We start from the raw sequence: 21,110 nt of genomic DNA, 5'->3' as shown, positions 1-21,110 counted from the left end.
ACAAGCTAGAGGGTGACCCAAGAAAGCACTGGGGCCACCTTAAAATGTGATAATTGACTCATGATACCCTGGGAGTTAGGAACACTGCAGAAGCTTTGCTGATATGTTGGGACCAGCCAGGATCAGCAGTGGTCTCTAGAGGCCCCTCACAAATTGCCTCAAGTTGCCCTGAGTTTCCCAGATGCAGGAAAGAGTGGCCTGAGAAACTTTTCAGCTATCTTCAAGCACTCCTTAAGCTTGGATTTAAGTCTTATTGCTACGAGTTAAATAGACGTTGGGTGTTCCTTCTTGTGGTTTATATGCAGCCAGGTTGAAGGTAGACGAAAGACTTCCATACTACATTATATTGAACAGTAAACATCTTTTTGACAAGCACTATTTTGACAATAAATCAGTGCATATTTTGTTGAATGTCATTGAAGTGGGGTATACTTCTGCAGTGTTTGCATGACGTATAGAATATCTAATATTTTCTTTCATTATTGTAGTAATGCCATGACAAAGCCAGTATTCTTCATTTTTATTAAATCTACCCCTTTTTATTAGGCTCATTAGAGGAGTTGTAGCGTTATTAGGGCTCAGGGCTTGATAATGGGCAAACCCTTAGAGGTGCTTCCTGCGCAGGATACATTTAGCAATCCTTTTGGTTGTGAGACAGTTTTGAAAGTGTCACAATGGTATTTACATCTGCGATTCTTCTACATACTAGATTTTTGCATAGTATTTAGTAGTATGTGTAATAAAGTACTTTTATAAGAAAAAATATTTACAGGACAGTAATTTATTAAGTCTTGTTTGTTGCATTGCTGAGTCTCCACACCACCTCCCAGTGAATAAGTCTTTGACTGCTCTGCCTTAAAACCCTGAGAGGCAAGTGCTAAAATGTTGTACTCGATTCTACATGATTATAGGCTTTTTTAAATGTAGGTATTGCATGGTTTGGAGGGCATATATTGCATTATATGATCTCGTATATTGAGGGTGTTCAACAAAGATCCAAAATCCCCAGATCCATGCCATATTTTCAGGATATCTACATATATTGTGAAAAAGGCTTCACTCCGAAGCACGTAGACACTCTTTTATTGTTACTTTGGCCTTGTTGGAATAAATCCTTGACTGCAATTCAGCTCCCAGGAGTGCCGTTTCTTCCTTGAAGTCTGTGTCGGAAGCTCAGTGATGTCTGTCTGTCTGTCTGTCTGTCTGTCTGTCTGTCTGTCTGTCTGTCTGTCTGTCTGTCTGTCTGTCTGTCTGTCTGTCTGTCTGTCTGTCTGTCTGTCTGTCTGTCTGTCCGTCCGTCCGTCCGTCCGTCCGTCCGTCCGTCCGTCCGTCCGTCTGTCCGTCTGTCTATATATCTATCTATCTATCTATCTATCTGTCTGTCTGTCTGTCTGTCTGTCTGTCTGTCTGTCTGTCTGTCTGTCTGTCTGTCTGTCTGTCTGTCTGTCTGTCTGTCTGTCTGTCTGTCTGTCTGTCTGTCTGTCTGTCTGTCTGTCTGTCTGTCTGTCCGTCCGTCCGTCCGTCCGTCCGTCCGTCCGTCCGTCCGTCCGTCCGTCCGTCCGTCCGTCCGTCTGTCTATCTATCTATCTATCTATCTATCTATCTATCTATCTATCTATCTATCTATCTATCTATCTATCTATCTATCTATCCATCCATAGAAAAATATCTATCTATCTATCTATCTATCTATCTATCTATCTATCTATCTATCTATCTATCTATCTATCTATCTATCTATCTATCTATCTATCTATCTATCTATCTATCTATCTATCTATCTATCTATCTATCTATCTATCTATCTATCTATCTATCCATCCATAGAAAAATATCTATCTATCTATCTATCTATCTATCTATCTATCTATCTATCTATCTATCTATCTATCTATCTATCTATCTATCTATCTATCTATCTATCTATCTATCTATATATCTATCTATCTATCTATCTATCTATCTATCTATCTATCATCTATCTATCATCTATATATCTATCCATAGATAGATAGATAGATAGATAGATAGATAGATAGATAGATAGATAGATAGATAGATAGATAGATAGATAGATAGATAGATAGATAGATAGATAGATAGATAGATAGAGAATTTGTTTTTACATTCCGCAAATACATATGGAACTTCTGTAGTCATGGCTATTCTGACATTGATCCGGCCCACCTCACCCTGTGTTAGACCCTACTGCATTTGCCTTTGCTATGGTCTCTTTTACATGCATTACTTTCAAATTACAACAAAAAAACAGAATCTTAATAATGCAATAAAATATAAAATCTACATGAAATCAATGTAATGGGCAAGATACCAAAACAATAGCAGATTGCGTTCCATGGAAGTGACTCATAAAAGTACCAAACATCCCCCGTCTGGCACTCACGTCATAATCACAGAATCAGTGTGATGTTCAAAAGTACACTTACAATGAACCTCTGCACACCCCTACTCATGGTGTCCTGGTATTCATATACTCTACAATGGCCTCGATTTTAGTGTTCCATTAGCATCATTTTTCAGACATGAACCTACCCAACCTACCCAACAGTTGGCATGTAACTGATTTGCCCTTCTTTGTTGCTTTTTGTGACTTTCATGACACACTGGCTAGCTTTGACGATTGCTATACTTTCTTTGGCTTAACCCCTTCCCCGCTCATGACGGAACCGTTCTGTCATGAGCCATGGTTGCCGTGTGCTCATGACGGAACGGTTCCGTCATGACACGACCGTTGGCGGCCGCTCCGCCTACGTGGCGCTGTTTCCCCGCCTGTGCGGGGGGACAACGCAAATGGGCGGAGTCATGACGGAACCGTTCCGTCATGAGCACAGCTCAACCGTGGCTCATGACGGAGCGGCTCCGTCATGAGCACAGGCCCACCGCGCTGCCCCCCTGCCCCCCCCAGCGCTGCAGCGGAATGTCCGCAGCAGCGAAGGGGTTAAAGAAGCATATAGTATGTAAACCTACAAAGCTGATTTCAATGAAATCACAAATATACAGAGGATATTTGCTGTCAATAGAAAAAAAATGCTATTAGGAGGATTCCTTACCTTTGTTCTAAACATTTGGACCTGGTTTTTGCAGTAACTCAGGTTTTCCTTTCTGACTTAGGGCAATCCTGAGGCTGTACAGCCTGCTTTACAATGTGCTTTCTCTTACTGAAGACCGGCTTAAGACTGTCTTTTGAGACTTAAGCCAGTCCTAAATAACGTTGATGATTGTATTAAATCTTCATAAATTAGGCCCTCGCGCCTTGTTGGAAACAGTCTGAAGGCTCTTTAAATTTAGATTTCTCCTTCGTGAATCAGTCCCCAGAGAGTTAACTGGCAGCACAGCACCGTGTATTTTGTGAATTTCTGTCAAGGTGTACAGACGGTGCTCTCCGGAGGTATTAATAGTCTAATTTCAAGACTTCAGAATACATATAGAAATGAAAGGAAGGGACTCTGCTTGGTACATTTAAATACTGGCAAAAATTATGTCGTCACCCGCATGACATTATACTGAATTATCACACTAATATAATTATCAGGCCTGCTGCATTATTCATTTTTCGAAGTTCTATTGTCCTCCCGTTTTTGTAATTGAAGTAGGAATTACTCATGTCATCAGCTCATAAATATCTGAGCTTTGCTTTTATCACTTCACCATTAAAATATAAATCTTTTTAAACGTTTGTTCATGGCACTATTTAATCTTGAATTAAAACATTCGTATGTGTTTACAGATTAGGATTCGACAAGATTCTTTTTTTGCATGTTTGTTTTGATTCTGGGAAATAAACTCCATAGCCTCAGTGGAAAAGGACCTAGGAAGACTATGAATAAATTGGGATGAAATTGTTCATAGTAAAATGCAGTTGGCTCTAAAATTATTGATTTGCAAATCTCAAACTGCAAGGATAACGGTAAGCAATGTTGGAATACTGAAATCTCAATTAAATACTCTGAACTGTCAGGTGCAGCCGAGGCCTATGCAGGTAAGAGCGGATTGGCGTTATTAATTACTTATTTAATTTTACCTCATGGTCGTCTGTCGAATCCCCCCGAACCCGGCCCCACTGACCCACTACTCTTACCTGCATGGGCTGCGGCTGGTCAGGTTGCCATTAATAACTGGTATATGTCTTATGCGTCAGCACTTCAATGTATTTCATTTCCGTCTCTCCCTCTTTAATTTAGAACATTCTATCCTTGGTGCGTGAAATGTACCAATGGCCTGATATGGTTAAAATATCAGGCTAAGGCAGAAATAAAACGTAAAAGGCCCTCTCCCTCATTATACTCTCAGATGCAGCTCAGGATCACAACAAGGGGCAATGGACTTTAACAACCCAAGAAGCCACTGGCAGTAGAATATAATGACTTCATCAAAGGCATATATGATTTTTGTTTTTAATAGCATTCTGAGTCCTCTGCTGATTGCGTCTAATTCAAATGAAGCACAGGGAGAAGCATATGTAGAGACATGTAACAAGGGTAATGGGAGATCTCAACCATAGGTGAGATCTCCCTACTAACGACAAAACCACTTTAAAGTTTTAGAAAATAAATTGAAGATGAAATTTAGTTGGTTTAAGTCAACCAAAATAGAAGTCATATTTTGCATTATATTTTTAATGGAAACAAGGGGCATTTTGTGCAGGGAAATTCAGTGGAAAACTTTTTTAGGTTCCTGTATTTGTCTATGTTTTATCTAATATTAGGCTCTTTCCGAGCGGTTGGGGACATGAGTTTGTGCCGGGACTGGAATTCCACAATGAGTAGATATTATTGCATTGTCAATTTGTTTTACACCCGATTTTCACCAAGTAATACCTGGTGAAATTTGTGCACAGAAATAATGCACCCATCCACGTTTTTGCCACCTGAAACAAGGCAAAAATGCAGTATTTCCAGGTTATGTTCCATCTGGAGGTGTGGAATTGAGAACAATGTGGCAATACCGCACATGGTAAATCCAACACCCAACGGTATCAGCTTTTCCTGAGTGCAATATTACCACACAAGAAGACTGCATTACTCATAATGAGTACTAAGTATTGTTAGATAGTACAAGAATTGGGTAAATGTTTGGAGGGCATAGTAGAAAATCTTATATATTTCTGAAATACGATTTCAGTACTAATTTTTATGTACAGACATAGTTAACTGACTCTTTCTCAAGTAACTAGCAGATATAGTTTATCCACTTCCACTTCAGCCAACAATGGACTGTGTTAATTAACTTGTTAGAATCTCTATCTCAGATAATGTTTGGTTGTTACTGATTGGACAATGAGGGGAGGAAGGACATACTCCAAATATTTGACTTGGCTGAAGTATGGTATTTGCAGAAGTGCCATATTATTTTTGATATCCTCATAAAAAATAGCTAAACTGACTAAACATCTGAAAACGCTCTTCTGAACCTAAGTCCTAATTAAATTGCTGCATAACATGATTGTTATTATATGTATTCTTTTTTATTACATCATTTATATGCATAGTTTGTAAGGTTTAGTGTTAACCAAATGAAATTTACACTGGAAAATAAATGAAGTTATTGAGTTTTGATGTGAAGAAATGATGGTACATTACACAAAATTGGTGAAATTTGATCCTGACGTCCTGGTCAGACTTACCATTATTCTTGCACATATGTTTGCAGGGTTTTCTGCGGCCCCCTCAGAAGGCATGCGTAAGACATGAACCCCCCTACAATACTTACTGCTTTAAAATCATTAGGGTGCCTTTTCCACGGTTCCTCAGAGTAAGTGCACATGTGGTAAGGGAGGAAATATAAACATTAATCTCAACCTGTGAAATTAAAATGTACATTATCTTAAATTGCATGACTCATTAGAGGTGCCTGTGCCTCAACAAGGACCTTCATCAGGCAAAGCACTGAAGACATCATCATTAGGAATGCGTAATTGCTACAACGTTACCTCGGGTTACGGAACATAGTCGTCCATGGCAGATGGTGTGCCTTGATTACAAAAGTGGAGTACAATGTGTTTCTTGTTTTTTTCAAAGACGCTATTTTTTTTATGAGGACATGACTTCTCTTGAAGTTGCAGAAAATGTTAGATTTTAGAAAGAAAAACAGAGTTAAGTAAAACATTTCTGAAAAGGATGGATCAGTTATTAATGGCTCTACATGTTGTTTATATCTTTATTCCTCCGCGTTCATGTAATATACGCAAAGCTTATACTTTTTAAAGTATAGCTCCTCTTTACTGGAGCCAAAGACTGCAAAAATAATCAAAACTTCCTCTGGGGTTTATTAATTGTATTGTCTTGAGTAAGCCAAGAAAACACAATGAAGGCTTTCTGTTGTAATTAGTGCACTACATTAGTCAGACGGCAGCATAGTGTCTGATGGGTCATCGATATTGTAAACTAACTCTAACGAGGAGTCAAATCGCTTTTTTGTTGAGTAAAACGCTAATCCGGAACCCAAAAAGGATTAGTGGTGAATTAGTATAGGGAAAATTGAAATTAATTTGAGCAGTGGACATGTTATTTAAATTTTGTCTCATAGGTTGATAGTTCTAAAATGCAGCATTTGCCACACAAGAAATGTCAGTCACAGTCCCAATTCTTGACCATTGATATTTGTTTACATATGCAAGTTCAAAACTCAGTTAGTGTACACAGACCGAGTCTTTTCAGGGCAATTAAACCAATACCTGCTGAGTTATGTAAATGCAACATCTGATTTATTTTGGTTTTCTAAACTACAGTTAAACAAAACTATCATGGTGCTCGGTTATATAGGTATTGTGTTCAAAGGCAAGGACATCAGATAAGCTTTGGTGTGGGTCAGGTTTGCTCACTTTGCCAGAAAGAGGAACACTACACTAAATAAAATAAACCAACAAGATGGACCGTCGGTTCTTTCTGAAATATTTTACAAGATCTGTTTTAACTCAATGATAGAAGATCAGTAGAGAATGAGTATTCCTGCAACTCACAGTTAGTTTGGTACCCATTTAGCTTACTACACTTATCTGTGAAATTTCAGGAGCCAAGCGAAAGAGAGGTGCCCGAAAAGTAGGAGGGTGATTTCATATGGAAGGTTTTTAGGGTTCTGAGTGTCTTAAACCTGTAAAGTGGAGTAGGTTCTGCTTGAATATGTTAAGGGTCATATTTATGACCTGGTTTGCATTGCTTTTGCACCGTGCAACAGGGTGCAAGTTCAACACAAACCATAAGTCAGGTTTTTGAAGTCACACAAAGCCACTTTGCTTGGCTTTGAGTGGCTCCAAAAATCAGGATTAATGCAATGCAGCCCAATTTGCTGTGTTGCTTTACTCTGCCCTGTGTATGTGTTCCATGGACATTGCATGGTAGTTCCTATGCAACTCCCATGGTTTTTGAGGCATTCCAAGATTTACAAGACCATGTAAACCTAGGATTGCACCATCAGAATACACCTACCCAGGTGAGGTGTAATGAACAGAAATATCTTTATTTCTCCTTGTTTCTTCCTCTTTCTATTTGTGCTGCATTGGGCAGCACACATAGAAAGAGGTAAAAGACTCTCAGGATTGTTTTTGTGCAGGAAGGTGCTCTTTCCTGCACAAAATCAATCCTGTCTACAATACAGGAAGCCTTGCACCATAATGCAAGGATGCCTGAGTTGGCGCTAGGCTGCCAAAACGGCGCTAGTGCAAGGAAAATAAACAGGAATGTGCCGTATTGGATAAATATGGTACCGTATTGGAAAAATACGGCCCATTCCTGCCCTTTCCCTGTGATGTAGAGCACTGCCCTGCGCCACATAATTCATAAATATGCCCCTAAGAGTCTTCAAAAATTCAAGAATTGGTGTCAGTCAGTTAAGTCCAACTAGATACCTTTCTCACCAAAGCATAATTTACACACTACTAAGCCCAATTGCAAAATCCAGCATTACTTTAGACTGCCTTAGGTTATGCCAACGTCTATCCTCAAGTCACACCTGTTGGGGAATGTGCACAATGCTCCTTCCCAAATAGCTTATTACTCTTTTAAATAGATGTATTAAGTGTGTTCAGTTGACTAAAAACAGACACATCTGCTGTTGTTTTCAAGGGTCTCCCTAGCACCTATCTCCTGAATATGACTAAAATATGAGATTTTAGAATTAGAAATTAGAAAATGTCAATATTTTTAAATCAACTTCAGAAAATCTTTTGTTCCTTTTAAAAATATTTTCCTTCGATTCCTTTCTTCCTCCATCTCTCCTGTCAAAATTCGAAAGATTGGTGCATCATTCCACACTTTACACTGCAAATACATCTGAACCTTTAAGTTATAGACAACGGATGCAGATACACGGGGTGTTCACTTAAAAATGTTTGTGAGTATGACATTTTTTACAGATGAGTCAGTGTGTAACACATTTGTAACATATTTCACTAACCACTTCCCAGACTCACTCCAGGGTATGACCATAAGAGAAAATTAAGATAAACCATAAGACTGCATAATTACTTGCTAATACCTAAATTAGGCACTCTTAATCACTGACTTCCACAACTTCTCTAAGTCTAGTGAATGCAGTGTAACTTATGAAACAGTAAATTACTCCTATTTACAGGTGTAGATAGGTCCTAGGTCAGAACTTTTTCCTTGTGAATCAGTCTCAAAGTGCATTATTCACAAAGGATCATTTCAGGTGTAAATCAGACGTAAGCCTGAAGAAAAGTTTAATTCAGACATGAGAGAATTATATCTAATGTGTTAAGATATATGCCTGCAAAAACAGAGTGCATAGGTTATTTATCTGTGTGTATCTTACATACATATTGGCTTGATTCGCTAAGACTTTGCTATGAGTAGCTTAAAGTAATCCTGGCGTACTACTGAATTGATACTGATGAAGGCCAGCAATACTATTTGCTTACTCTTTGAATTCAGGAGTAAGCCTGAAGTACTTCAAGAGTAGGTCATAGAAAATTCTTTGCACATTGAGCCTTTAATGTTTTGCCCTATTACACCAACAGGTGTGTGAAAGGAGTTATTAGGGAACTCCCACTAGAGTGTGGATTAGTGAATATTTATAAAAATGTATAAATATATTTTCTGAATTTTTCAACACATGTAGGACACATCTTAAAGATAAAATTTATATGTTTGTTGAAAGTCTAAGGAATTACATCAGTTATCCCTGGAGGCAGTTATCTCTGGAGGCGATTGATGAAGTTGAGGAGGCCGCTGTTGTTTATATTTGGCCTGGGGTAGTGTAGATAGCTACAACGACAGTGTCAGACTTGACCTCAAAATGCTATTTTGAGGTTGAGTTCATAGGGCAAGGGAGAAGAGGTCTGTTGCTCCCACAAGTGCTCACTGCACATTCTGTGGTGGGTGAAGGGTGGGGGTGATGGATTTCTAGTTTGTAGGGTGGTGAAGAATTGCTGGTTATTCACAGAGTAAGAGGCAGATGCTTAGAGCACATATATATACGTATATATATATATACCCAACATTTGCAGGAACCCATTCGAAATGAGGCCACGAGAAGTAGGTAAGCTTCGTTGCATTTAATCGACATCCTGCGGGCAGGCTCTCAGTCAGGAATACACTTGCAATAAAATATACGCCAAACATGTTTCGGGATTGTCCCTTCTTCAGCAGCGTTTGTCTTGTGGAAAAGGCAGCCCAATGTTCACGCACCTTTGAATGATGAGTCCCTGCCCAGGTGGGCGTGGCCACTGCCATGGCCTTCTGGGATCAGTAGTGCGTGCAAAGTGTTCCCAAGTGGGTGCGCTATCTTTTCTTTAAGTGACGACATACATGAAACCCCAAGTGGGTTGAAATGCAATCATGGCGGGAGACTGCCCTGCTTTGTTGATGTCAATTGAAGCACGAGACTGGCATCCCCTGCAGACGTCAGCTCCTTCTTCCTTCGTCCGACACCATCTGGTTTAGACATGGATCCGCAGAGCGGGGGGCCTCTTTCACGACCGGGCCGGCCGTTATAAATCCAACATTTGCAGGAACCCATTCGAAATGAGGCCACGAGAAGTAGGTAAGCTTCGTTGCATTTAATCGACATCCTGCGGGCAGGCTCTCAGTCAGGAATACACTTGCAATAAAATATACGCCAAACATGTTTCGGGATTGTCCCTTCTTCAGCAGCGTTTGTCTTGTGGAAAAGGCAGCCCAATGTTCACGCACCTTTGAATGATGAGTCCCTGCCCAGGTGGGCGTGGCCACTGCCATGGCCTTCTGGGATCAGTAGTGCGTGCAAAGTGTTCCCAAGTGGGTGCGCTATCTTTTCTTTAAGTGACGACATACATGAAACCCCAAGTGGGTTGAAATGCAATCATGGCGGGAGACTGCCCTGCTTTGTTGATGTCAATTGAAGCACGAGACTGGCATCCCCTGCAGACGACAGCTCCTTCTTCCTTCGTCCGACACCATCTGGTTTAGACATGGATCCGCAGAGCGGGGGGCCTCTTTCACGACCGGGCCGGCCGTTATAAATCCAACATTTGCAGGAACCCATTCGAAATGAGGCCACGAGAAGTAGGTAAGCTTCGTTGCATTTAATCGACATCCTGCGGGCAGGCTCTCAGTCAGGAATACACTTGCAATAAAATATACGCCAAACATGTTTCGGGATTGTCCCTTCTTCAGCAGCGTTTGTCTTGTGGAAAAGGCAGCCCAATGTTCACGCACCTTTGAATGATGAGTCCCTGCCCAGGTGGGCGTGGCCACTGCCATGGCCTTCTGGGATCAGTAGTGCGTGCAAAGTGTTCCCAAGTGGGTGCGCTATCTTTTCTTTAAGTGACGACATACATGAAACCCCAAGTGGGTTGAAATGCAATCATGGCGGGAGACTGCCCTGCTTTGTTGATGTCAATTGAAGCACGAGACTGGCATCCCCTGCAGACGTCAGCTCCTTCTTCCTTCGTCCGACACCATCTGGTTTAGACATGGATCCGCAGAGCGGGGGGCCTCTTTCACGACCGGGCCGGCCGTTATAAATCCAACATTTGCAGGAACCCATTCGAAATGAGGCCACGAGAAGTAGGTAAGCTTCGTTGCATTTAATCGACATCCTGCGGGCAGGCTCTCAGTCAGGAATACACTTGCAATAAAATATACGCCAAACATGTTTCGGGATTGTCCCTTCTTCAGCAGCGTTTGTCTTGTGGAAAAGGCAGCCCAATGTTCACGCACCTTTGAATGATGAGTCCCTGCCCAGGTGGGCGTGGCCACTGCCATGGCCTTCTGGGATCAGTAGTGCGTGCAGATCCATGTCTAAACCAGATGGTGTCGGACGAAGGAAGAAGGAGCTGACGTCTGCAGGGGATGCCAGTCTCGTGCTTCAATTGACATCAACAAAGCAGGGCAGTCTCCCGCCATGATTGCATTTCAACCCACTTGGGGTTTCATGTATGTCGTCACTTAAAGAAAAGATAGCGCACCCACTTGGGAACACTTTGCACGCACTACTGATCCCAGAAGGCCATGGCAGTGGCCACGCCCACCTGGTCAGGGACTCATCATTCAAAGGTGCGTGAACATTGGGCTGCCTTTTCCACAAGACAAACGCTGCTGAAGAAGGGACAATCCCGAAACATGTTTGGCGTATATTTTATTGCAAGTGTATTCCTGACTGAGAGCCTGCCCGCAGGATGTCGATTAAATGCAACGAAGCTTACCTACTTCTCGTGGCCTCATTTCGAATGGGTTCCTGCAAATGTTGGATTTATAACAGCCGGCCCAGTCGTGAAAGAGGCCCCCCGCTCTGCGGATCCATGTCTAAACCAGATGGTGTCGGACGAAGGAAGAAGGAGCTGACGTCTGCAGGGGATGCCAGTCTCGTGCTTCAATTGACATCAACAAAGCAGGGCAGTCTCCCGCCATGATTGCATTTCAACCCACTTGGGGTTTCATGTATGTCGTCACTTAAAGAAAAGATAGCGCACCCACTTGGGAACACTTTGCACGCACTACTGATCCCAGAAGGCCATGGCAGTGGCCACGCCCACCTGGGCAGGGACTCATCATTCAAAGGTGCGTGAACATTGGGCTGCCTTTTCCACAAGACAAACGCTGCTGAAGAAGGGACAATCCCGAAACATGTTTGGCGTATATTTTATTGCAAGTGTATTCCTGACTGAGAGCCTGCCCGCAGGATGTCGATTAAATGCAACGAAGCTTACCTACTTCTCGTGGCCTCATTTCGAATGGGTTCCTGCAAATGTTGGATATATATATATATACGTACATATATATACGTATATACTGCTCCAAGGTTCCCCTAAAGTAGGACAGCACTCAGATGAACGGTGTGATAATTTAATGGCAAAAATATGTCTCCAGACAGGTTACCGCAACAGTTCCTCTTAGCAGTGCCAGTCGATTAGCTGACGCGTTTCGAAGCCTCATTGCTTCTTCTTCTAAGGCTGGACTGTTATGCTTGACACTCCCTCTGATTTCACCTGTGATTCCACGCCCTCTGATGGACTGAGGATTGTGGTCCTTGTGGTCTGCTCATGAAACCCTGAATGGGTGCACTGATTATATTCACTGCTTGGCAAAATTCGAAGTCCTCCAATGGACCCCCGTCACAGAGGCACATTAAAAATCCAAACCGCTCATCCCGCATACAGGCAAGGTTGATCCTACACCTTGCGGCATCCAGTGATCGCGGGTTGGTGCGCGTCCTCGCGGCAAGGGAGGCCGCGTACATATACTGCTCCAAGGTTCCCCTAAAGTAGGACAGCACTCAGATGAACGGTGTGATAATTTAATGGCAAAAATATGTCTCCAGACAGGTTACCGCAACAGTTCCTCTTAGCAGTGCCAGTCGATTAGCCGACGCGTTTCGAAGCCTCATTGCTTCTTCTTCTAAGGCTGGACTGTTATGCTTGACACTCCCTCTGATTTCACCTGTGATTCCACGCCCTCTGATGGACTGAGGATTGTGGTCATTGTGGTCTGCTCATGAAACCCTGAATGGGTGCACTGATTATATTCACTGCTTGGCAAAATTCGAAGTACTCCAATGGACCCCCGTCACAGAGGCACATTAAAAATCCAAACCGCTCATCCCGCATACAGGCAAGGTTGATCCTACACCTTGCGGCACCCAGTGATCGCGGGTTGGTGCGCGTCCTCGCGGCAAGGGAGGCCGCGTACATATACTGCTCCAAGGTTCCCCTAAAGTAGGACAGCACTCAGATGAACGGTGTGATAATTTAATGGCAAAAATATGTCTCCAGACAGGTTACCGCAACAGTTCCTCTTAGCAGTGCCAGTCGATTAGCCGACGCGTTTCGAAGCCTCATTGCTTCTTCTTCTAAGGCTGGACTGTTATGCTTGACACTCCCTCTGATTTCACCTGTGATTCCACTCCCTCTGATGGACTGAGGATTGTGGTCCTTGTGGTCTGCTCATGAAACCCTGAATGGGTGCACTGATTATATTCACTGCTTGGCAAAATTCGAAGTCCTCCAATGGACCCCCGTCACAGAGGCACATTAAAAATCCAAACCGCTCATCCCGCATACAGGCAAGGTTGATCCTACACCTTGCGGCACCCAGTGATCGCGGGTTGGTGAGCGTCCTCGCGGCAAGGGAGGCCGCGTACATATACTGCTCCAAGGTTCCCCTAAAGTAGGACAGCACTCAGATGAACGGTGTGATAATTTAATGGAATTCAGGGTTTCATGAGCAGACCACAAGGACCACAGTCCTCAGTCCATCAGAGGGCGTGGAATCACAGGTGAAATCAGAGGGAGTGTCAAGCATAACAGTCCAGCCTTTGAAGAAGAAGCAATGAGGCTTCGAAACGCGTCGGCTAATCGACTGGCACTGCTAAGAGGAACTGTTGCGGTAACCTGTCTGGAGACATATTTTTGCCATTAAATTATCACACCGTTCATCTGAGTGCTGTCCTACTTTAGGGGAACCTTGGAGCAGTATATGTACGCGGCCTCCCTTGCCGCGAGGACGCGCACCAACCCGCGATCACTGGGTGCCGCAAGGTGTAGGATCAACCTTGCCTGTATGCGGGATGAGCGGTTTGGAGTTTTTAATGTGCCTCTGTGACGGGGGTCCATTGGAGGACTTCGAATTTTGCCAAGCAGTGAATATAATCAGTGCACCCATTCAGGGTTTCATGAGCAGACCACAAGGACCACAATCCTCAGTCCATCAGAGGGCGTGGAATCACAGGTGAAATCAGAGGGAGTGTCAAGCATAATAGTCCAGCCTTTGAAGAAGAAGCAATGAGGCTTCGAAACGCGTCGGCTAATCGACTGGCACTGCTAAAAGGAACTGTTGCGGTAACCTGCCTGGAGACATATTTTTGCCATTAAATTATCACACCGTTCATCTGAGTGCTGTCCTACTTTAGGGGAACCTTGGAGCAGTATATGTACGCGGCCTCCCTTGCCGCGAGGACGTGCACCAACCCGCGATCACTGGGTGCCGCAAGGTGTAGGATCAACCTTGCCTGTATGCGGGATGAGCGGTTTGGATTTTTAATGTGCCTCTGTGACGGGGGTCCATTGGAGGACTTCGAATTTTGCCAAGCAGTGAATATAATCAGTGCACCCATTCAGGGTTTCATGAGCAGACCACAAGGACCACAATCCTCAGTCCATCAGAGGGCGTGGAATCACAGGTGAAATCAGAGGGAGTGTCAAGCATAACAGTCCAGCCGTTGAAGAAGAAGCAATGAGGCTTCGAAACGCGTCGGCTAATCGACTGGCACTGCTAAGAGGAACTGTTGCGGTAACCTGTCTGGAGACATATTTTTGCCATTAAATTATCACACCGTTCATCTGAGTGCTGTCCTACTTTAGGGGAACCTTGGAGCAGTATATGTACGCGGCCTCCCTTGCCGCGAGGACGCGCACCAACCCGCGATCACTGGGTGCCGCAAGGTGTAGGATCAACCTTGCCTGTATGCGGGATGAGCGGTTTGGATTTTTAATGTGCCTCTGTGACGGGGGTCCATTGGAGGACTTCGAATTTTTTCAAGCAGTGAATATAATCAGTGCACCCATTCAGGGTTTCATGAGCAGACCACAAGGACCACAATCCTCAGTCCATCAGAGGGCGTGGAATCACAGGTGAAATCAGAGGGAGTGTCAAGCATAACAGTCCAGCCTTTGAAGAAGAAGCAATGAGGCTTCGAAACGCGTCGGCTAATCGACTGGCACTGCTAAGAGGAACTGTTGCGGTAACCTGTCTGGAGACATATTTTTGCCATTAAATTATCACACTGTTCATCTGAGTGCTGTCCTACTTTAGGGGAACCGTGGAGCAGTATATGTACGCGGCCTCCCTTGCTGCGAGGACGCGCACCAACCCGCGATCACTGGGTGCCGCAAGGTGTAGGATCAACCTTGCCTGTATGCGGGATGAGCGGTTTGGATTTTTAATGTGCCTCTGTGACGGGGGTCCATTGGAGGACTTCGAATTTTGCCAAGCAGTGAATATAATCAGTGCACCCATTCAGGGTTTCATGAGCAGAGCACAAGGACCACAATCCTCAGTCCATCAGAGGGCGTGGAATCACAGGTGAAATCAGAGGGAGTGTCAAGCATAACAGTCCAGCCTTTGAAGAAGAAGCAATGAGGCTTCGAAACGCGTCGGCTAATCGACTGGCACTGCTAAGAGGAACTGTTGCGGTAACCTGTCTGGAGACATATTTTTGCCATTAAATTATCACACCGTTCATCTGAGTGCTGTCCTACTTTAGGGGAACCTTGGAGCAGTATATGTACGCGGCCTCCCTTGCCGCGAGGACGCGCACCAACCCGCGATCACTGGGTGCCGCAAGGTGTAGGATCAACCTTGCCTGTATGCGGGATGAGCGGTTTGGATTTTTAATGTGCCTCTGCGACGGGGGTCCATTGGAGGACTTCGAATTTTGCCAAGCAGTGAATATAATCAGTGCACCCATTCAGGGTTTCATGAGCAGACCACAAGGACCACAATCCTCAGTCCATCAGAGGGCGTGGAATGACAGGTGAAATCAGAGGGAGTGTCAAGCATAATAGTCCAGCCTTTGAAGAAGAAGCAATGAGGCTTCGAAACGCGTCGGCTAATCGACTGGCACTGCTAAAAGGAACTGTTGCGGTAACCTGTCTGGAGACATATTTTTGCCATTAAATTATCACACCGTTCATCTGAGTGCTGTCCTACTTTAGGGGAACCTTGGAGCAGTATATGTACGCGGCCTCCCTTGCCGCGAGGACGCGCACCAACCCGCGATCACTGGGTGCCGCAAGGTGTAGGATCAACCTTGCCTGTATGCGGGATGAGCGGTTTGGATTTTTAATGTGCCTCTGTGACGGGGGTCCATTGGAGGACTTCGAATTTTGCCAAGCAGTGAATATAATCAGTGCACCCATTCAGGGTTTCATGAGCAGACCACAAGGACCACAATCCTCAGTCCATCAGAGGGTGTGGAATCACAGGTGAAATCAGAGGGAGTGTCAAGCATAACAGTCCAGCCTTTGAAGAAGAAGCAATGAGGCTTCGAAACGCGTCGGCTAATCGACTGGCACTGCTAAGAGGAACTGTTGCGGTAACCTGTCTGGAGACATATTTTTGCCATTAAATTATCACACCGTTCATCTGAGTGCTGTCCTACTTTAGGGGAACCTTGGAGCAGTATATGTACGCGGCCTCCCTTGCCGCGAGGACGCGCACCAACCCGCGATCACTGGGTGCCGCAAGGTGTAGGATCAACCTTGCCTGTATGCGGGATGAGCGGTTTGGATTTTTAATGTGCCTCTGTGACGGGGGTCCATTGGAGGACTTCGAATTTTGCCAAGCAGTGAATATAATCAGTGCACCCATTCAGGGTTTCATGAGCAGACCACAAGGACCACAATCCTCAGTCCATCAGAGGGCGTGGAATCACAGGTGAAATCAGAGGGAGTGTCAAGCATAACAGTCCAGCCTTTGAAGAAGAAGCAATGAGGCTTCGAAACGCGTCGGCTAATCGACTGGCACTGCTAAGAGGAACTGTTGCGGTAACCTGTCTGGAGACATATTTTTGCCATTAAATTATCACACCGTTCATCTGAGTGCTGTCCTACTTTAGGGGAACCTTGGAGCAGTATATGTACGCGGCCTCCCTTGCCGCGAGGACGCGCACCAACCCGCGATCACTGGGTGCCGCAAGGTGTAGGATCAACCTTGCCTGTATGCGGGATGAGCGGTTTGGATTTTTAATGTGCCTCTGTGACGGGGGTCCATTGGAGGACTTCGAATTTTGCCAAGCAGTGAATATAATCAGTGCACCCATTCAGGGTTTCATGAGCAGACCACAAGGACCACAATCCTCAGTCCATCAGAGGGCGTGGAATCACAGGTGAAATCAGAGGGAGTGTCAAGCATAACAGTCCAGCCTTTGAAGAAGAAGCAATGAGGCTTCGAAACGCGTCGGCTAATCGACTGGCACTGCTAAGAGGAACTGTTGCGGTAACCTGTCTGGAGACATATTGTTGCCATTAAATTATCACACCGTTCATCTGAGTGCTGTCCTACTTTAGGGGAACCTTGGAGCAGTATATATACGTATATATATATATATATATAGTGCCTGCTCTACATGGGTAAGTATGCTGCAGAAGGAGTGATCAAGGACATCTACGACTTGCGAAGATTGCCAAGAGTGGGTATTTTGTGAATCACAGTAAATAAGGTAATCTACTCCAATTTTAGAGAAAAAGGGACACCGTGCTGATGGAAGTTAAATAAAATATTTTGTGGCACAATGGGAAAGTATAACACGAATAAAGTTTTTTTAACAACTGCAGAAAAAAGGCTTCCAAATGTAATTTTTTATGAGAAAGATTATTTGTGTTATTCCCTTTTTTTGCTAGTTTGACAGAAGTAGTGTGCCAAAGGATTATTTGACAAAAATTATAATAACTTTGAAGTTTCATGACATAGAAAACACTTTTTAGTTTCACATATTTTAAGCGAGCATTTAAAAAAAAAATTGCATGCGAATAATCAGAAACCACAATAAGAAAGATATGTGTAAACCGGGTGAAGAATACTATGTTACACATAATAGTTTACCCTTATACATAATTTGCCACCAATGTACATTTTGATGCACTTCATTGCACCTTCAACAAAGCCTACTCTAGGAACATTCTGATGTAAGCCGGATAGTGGAGACAATTTAACCAGTGCATCCCTCAATGCTCATTAACTGACCAAACGTTTCCTTTCCTGTATTTTTTGGAGTATAAACAAAATTATAGGCTTGCTGACTTTGTCATGTTCAAAATGTGCATGAGCGTAATACACCGTAGTTCAGCAAATATTATAATCAGATTGAATGCAGGTACCTATTCTAAACACTTTCCACATATGAAGAGGTTTTAGGGGCGGAATTCTAGTTTCACCTAAAAAAAGCTCAGTGAATCGTCCGAACATATTACAATAGTTAAAGCTCCTTTTGGAAAAACTCTTAATTGCCCAAATGATTAAAGTGTATTCAACTTTACACTTTTTAAAGTTTTATAATCATAGGGTTCGATGAGTTGGCTCTGGGCCATGAAGTCATGAGTTTGGGAATCATGATACAGCATTGGGAATGTGATTGTGACTGTGAATGTGCATTCATGTGTGGCATGGTCGTCATTGTTACAAAAAACTGTGACGTGCCTTCACGATTTAAATCATTTATAAGAGTTAATGAGCTTTATTAATTGTGACACCAAAATAACCGTGCCGAATGAGGCATGTGTATATTAAAGTACACACTCTAAGTCACATGCTACCAATTTGTGGCATTGTAACATTTTCAGAAGACACAGAGTGTGCCACTTAATATTCAAAATGTAAGTAAGATTCTGATCCACAGAGCATGTTTGACTTTTGATGTGTATGATTTGCATTCTTGTCCTTTTCAAGGATGAGATATACATGAAATATACAACACAAGTCAACTTTAAAGTGCTCTTCTAAATGGATTTGACATACACTGGGCAGTTTATTAATAATATAACCACACTTAGGAGGCATATTAAGCAACATTTTAGATTATGTCCTTTAGACATTCTTCAGTGGCCTCTTTCATGGGTGACAGGCTGTTATTTCCCATGGCACGTGTGATCATGGCATTGAAACTTGTTAACAAATTGAATGTGACAGAGGCCAAAGAATATGAACATTACTAATCCTTTTAATACATGATTCTATTTCTTCCGCATTTTAGCAAATGGTTGGATGGTTTGGTTTTAGTTTCATACGGGTGATTGGATTATGTACCAAATCTTTACATTGTTTTCAAATTTTATATTAAATTCCTTCCTGTATCATATTATTAAGGCCACGTTTTAGAAAATGCCTTCCCATATTCAATTAATTGTAACGTACTGAAATTATTATAACATAAATTAGTGTATTTTATATTTAATTATCAATTAAAAGGAAATTACAATGATTTTATGAAAGATATCCCTTTATATTGTTAGTTATTCAGTGGTGCATGTTTAGTTCCATTCAAGTCTTATGATAAAAAGCAGATGAAAGAGTATTGAATAGGCTCTTCAATAAAATACTTTAATCATAAAGTCATAATATATAATAATAACAAAGTTAGTCCATAATATCAGAAAAATCTAAAAAGTAAAATAATTTCGGAAGAAAATACCAGCAGAAACATGAATAACATTTTGTACTGTTCATTCATTGGAACTTTGGTGGCCTTACCTGCAAAGGTTTTATAGTCGACTAAATTGAACATGACAATGGCCACGCCTGACCATGTAATGATCAGAGCTGCTACAAGAAGCCATGCTATTGGTGAGCTGAATGTTGTCGCAATATCTTCTTTAACTGATTTCCTTGGCACAGGAGTAGGAATGGTGCCATTCTTGCCATCTGTAAGGGCAGGGGTCGACGTGTGAACTGGCAAGAAAAAAACAAAATGATGTCATTGTCAGTGATCCGGTGGTCAATATTTATTAGTTTTACTGGAGAAGATTTTGATGCATGTTTAATAAACGCAATTTGTACAAATGATTTACACAAATGCTTGCACTGTCTTGAGTGAGTGATTGTCATTTCTTGTGCTGCACACTAAGAAGTGGGCTTCTGTGTCAACTAGGTTTCGGATAGATAATGTCTGACAGCTGCAGGTGCGAGCCCGCTTCCTGAGTCTCCCTTTTACTGGGTCTGTGGATTGAGAGGTTTGAAAGAGACTATGCTCATCGAGGTCTTGGCAAAAAACATCTCTATAGATCTACCCTGTGGCTGTACCTTTGTGTGAAAGCAGTAAGGGAACTATGGATTTAACAGGGGATTTAACAGTAGACAGCAGATTGAGGCAATTCTAGAGGGCTCCAATAATAGAATATCACATCCAGGCCTATAACACTTCCCCTTCTTACATCACTGCTGTGTATTCTCACAAACAGTTTGATATTTTCTTCATATTGACAGAGTCTATAATTCTCTTTTAGACGTTCAGTGACAAATCTTTGATGGACAGTTGCTTGGATGATTCCACTCTCACTTAGCTTGTTGTTTCTACACACAATTACCAGATGTGACCTTTAAAAGAATGTATTTAGTCCAACGAACTGTAATTAAAACTCCAGACTTTACCGGGTCCATGAAGGTCTTTTGTCAAACAGTGGCATATTTGACTACGGATATTTATTGCTTCCAGTAAATAAACAATTCCAACACATTAAATCATGGTTTACATAGATACGGTTTGCATTTTTGATGTTGGGTAAGGATCAGCTGGCAAGGATAGTAAGTCTAAACATCTCAACAATTGATACAAGACATGGAAATTCCTATACAATTGTTTAGTTTCTTTTTGGTTTTTGGTATAGGTGGGCTATAGACGAAGTGGAAAGAGTGGCTAAATAATTTGGCGTGTGCTACGGGAAAAGATAAAGAAAAGCTTCCCCTAACCTGTTGCCAATATTAATGTGAGCTGAGCTCAATGTTAATGTTAATGTTAATGTTAATGTTAAGGGAAATTTGTTGAGCGCACTGTCACCATGAGTTTCCTGGCGCTGGTAGACCACCGAGATTGTGCAAAAGGAGCTTAACGGGGATGTGAAAAAAGCAAAGTTTTCAAGGATTTCCTAAAGGACAGAAGAGAGG

General features: G+C 42.7%; 1 protein-coding gene across 50 annotated transcripts in view; it reads right to left on the bottom strand.

Annotated features, from left to right (window-relative positions):
- The window catches only part of LOC146820883 (uncharacterized), a 1,936,624-nt gene that overhangs the window by 1,760,443 nt on the left and 155,071 nt on the right, over positions 1-21,110 (bottom strand). For all 50 annotated transcript variants that reach the window (XM_085611721.1, XM_085611696.1, XM_085611722.1 and 47 more), the window contains exon 2: positions 19,701-19,898. In XM_085611721.1, the coding sequence (XP_085467847.1) occupies positions 19,701-19,898 (198 nt within the window). The remainder of the gene's footprint in view (positions 1-19,700; positions 19,899-21,110) is intronic.

The sequence above is a fragment of the Triturus cristatus genome, chromosome 6, assembly GCF_964204655.1.
Source record: "Triturus cristatus chromosome 6, aTriCri1.1, whole genome shotgun sequence".
NCBI classification, from domain to species: Eukaryota; Metazoa; Chordata; class Amphibia; order Caudata; family Salamandridae; genus Triturus; species Triturus cristatus.
Note: the sequence above shows the minus strand (reverse complement) of the source record. Positions and strands in the feature narration are given on the sequence as shown.